General features: G+C 37.7%; 1 protein-coding gene across 1 annotated transcript in view; it reads left to right on the forward strand.

The window, feature by feature from the left end:
• LOC138031572 (5'-3' DNA helicase ZGRF1-like) overlaps positions 1-2,500 on the forward strand; it is a 74,582-nt gene that overhangs the window by 8,562 nt on the left and 63,520 nt on the right. Inside the window, exon 7 of the mRNA XM_068879245.1 lies at positions 981-2,162. Within this exon, the coding sequence (XP_068735346.1) occupies positions 981-2,162 (1,182 nt within the window). The remainder of the gene's footprint in view (positions 1-980; positions 2,163-2,500) is intronic.

Raw genomic sequence — 2,500 nt, forward strand, 5'->3', positions numbered from 1 at the left:
GGTCTGCTTGAAAATCAAACTATATCCAAGGATTCTTGAGATAATTATGCCCAGGTTTATTTGACCCTAATAGATGCATGCGGATTTCAATAAGCGTCACGAAGTGTCCCCTTGCTCTTCTCGCCAACTTCAACATCACTCGTGTCTCAGAATGCAGACAATTTATGTCACAAAGTGTCCCCCAAATGCTGCTCTTTAAGTAAAGATTAACTACTGCATTTACCCAAAGCTAAAAATAACGCTAACCTTTATCCTTACCTTATTGTTGAAAATAGGTAGCAAATGCTTAGACTTTGACACTTTGTGTTGGATGTCAAAATTGGGCTAATTAGGGTCAAACCTGGACGTAAGTGGGATTCTTTGGCAACCAAATTTGTGTTGGTCTCAAAATTTTGTGACTTCTAAAAGTAACCTATATCTGTGGATTACCATTCTTCAGATTTTCATACACTGTGATAATTTACAGTTGTATGCAAACTCCCAGACCTTTTTATATAGCTGGCTCTGCAAGTTTGTGTAATGGATATAATCCTGTGGTGCAGTTACATGTAGCTGCCCCAGCAGGCAACTTGCTCACATGTATGACTACACGTTTTGTGTTACATGTACGTAAAAAATATACCTGTTTAATTTTTACAAAATAAAAAATCCTGGTAAATTATTGACTGACTTTACTTTGGCCAAAATGGCTGGATATTTGCCCTTCTCCTTGCGGACCTCAATTTTACATAAGCTCACAAAAACTTAAAACATTGTGAACAATATCCTGACCTCTGGACTGGTCATCAACCCTACAATCAAAATTATTCATTCAGTAATGTAAGGATTTAATTAAGGTCTGACTTTCTCATTTCACATGTTTCAAAAATATGGCCAATACTCAAGGGTTGACGTAGGGGATTGCCATGGGGATTGTAGAAAATGAATGAGACATGATACGTGACAATAATAAAGCACTCCTGTTTCCTTGTTTTTTGCAGCCAAAACCAGAGAGCAGCATTCTGCAGCCTTCTGCAGCAAACAGAGGCCTACATAAGAATGACTTTTTTGATATGTATACTGCTCTTACAGGAGAAGACAAATGCATTAAAAAAAGTAATCTGAGTCAATCTAAAGAGCCGTTTGGCTTGATAGGACACAAACAGCAGCACCAAAAAGTGCTACATGTATTTAGTTCACCTGTTCCTTCATCAGCAGAAGGAAAGGAGAATCATCTCCCACCAAGACTTGCAATCAAAGATTCTTTCTATGCAACAAGAAGTGAAAGCCTTAAACACAAAGATTTTTCAGAGAGTAAACGCACCACTGGCGAAATCCTTGCTCTCTTCTCCTCTTCAAAAAATAGTCCTCATCTGCCTAAAAGTACTTATGGAGGCAAAAATATAGCATCCCATGCTCCAGAATATGAAAGATCTAACATTCAACACTCTAACTTGGAAAAAGTAATTGATAAGAAGCTTTTAGTAAAGGATGCATGTGAATTCAGAAGCTTTACAGACAACATTTCAGGGCAATCATGTGAATGGTATCCAGATCTTGTGGAAAGTGATTTGGTGGACGTAAATCTAAATTTGATGCCAGATTCACCTGATTTTTACAAAAGTAACACAAGGCACTCTTTATTTGATCACAGTGCAAATCAACAGTGGAACTACGAGTGTGATTTTGTGAGTGGAGTTGAGGAACACCAGGCTGTGGTTAGTAAGGAATGTGACACAAAAACGCTTGAAGCTTCCTTATTTACTCTACCTTCATCAAATTTTTGTTCCACCCAGAAATCTCCATCCATGGTTTCAGACCTTGTACAACAGCGCATTTCATTGTCCTCAAACCTTGCACATGCAAGAGGGAGTTTAAAAGATCTTGTGGCAAATAACCAGAGGATGCCTATAGACCACTCCAGACTTTGTACTCCAAAAAAAGTTTGGTCTGCCTTCTCTGCAAATGAAAGGCAAGAAACAAATGACTTGGAGAGGTCTCCTGATGCAAATGTTTCTGACAACCACTTCCATAATTTTGCACGTTTGAGTACCTCTTGCATTGAGTCAAAGTGTGTCGAGGATGTCAATGAGATCTTACAGGATAGCGGTCTTTCAACTGTATCCCATTCTTTTGGGACTGATGAAAGCTTGACACGAGTGATTCCTTCTGACAGTCAAACAGTAAGTAAAAGGCATGCCATAACTGTTTTGTTTTAAATTTAATTAGTCCTTAATTAGTTCTGCAAATAAAGTCATCCAATTTAAATGATCATAGATTAAGAGGTCTGTTTTGCAGGCAAACCTAAAGAATTTCAGCTTGCACAATCTTTGTTATATACAAAGGCTTGTATTAAAGTGTAATAATGTGTTAATGTATATTTAGTCTATGGACTGTTTGTTCTGGACAGATAGAATACAAAATGTCGTGTGTTTGAACTGCGACTATGAGATGATTGATCATCTTGATGAAGCAGGCAATAATACTGTAAGCAATTAATGCAACCAATCCTGAACAATCA

This window comes from Montipora capricornis, chromosome 14 (genome assembly GCF_036669925.1).
Source record: "Montipora capricornis isolate CH-2021 chromosome 14, ASM3666992v2, whole genome shotgun sequence".
Lineage (NCBI taxonomy): Eukaryota > Metazoa > Cnidaria > Anthozoa > Scleractinia > Acroporidae > Montipora > Montipora capricornis.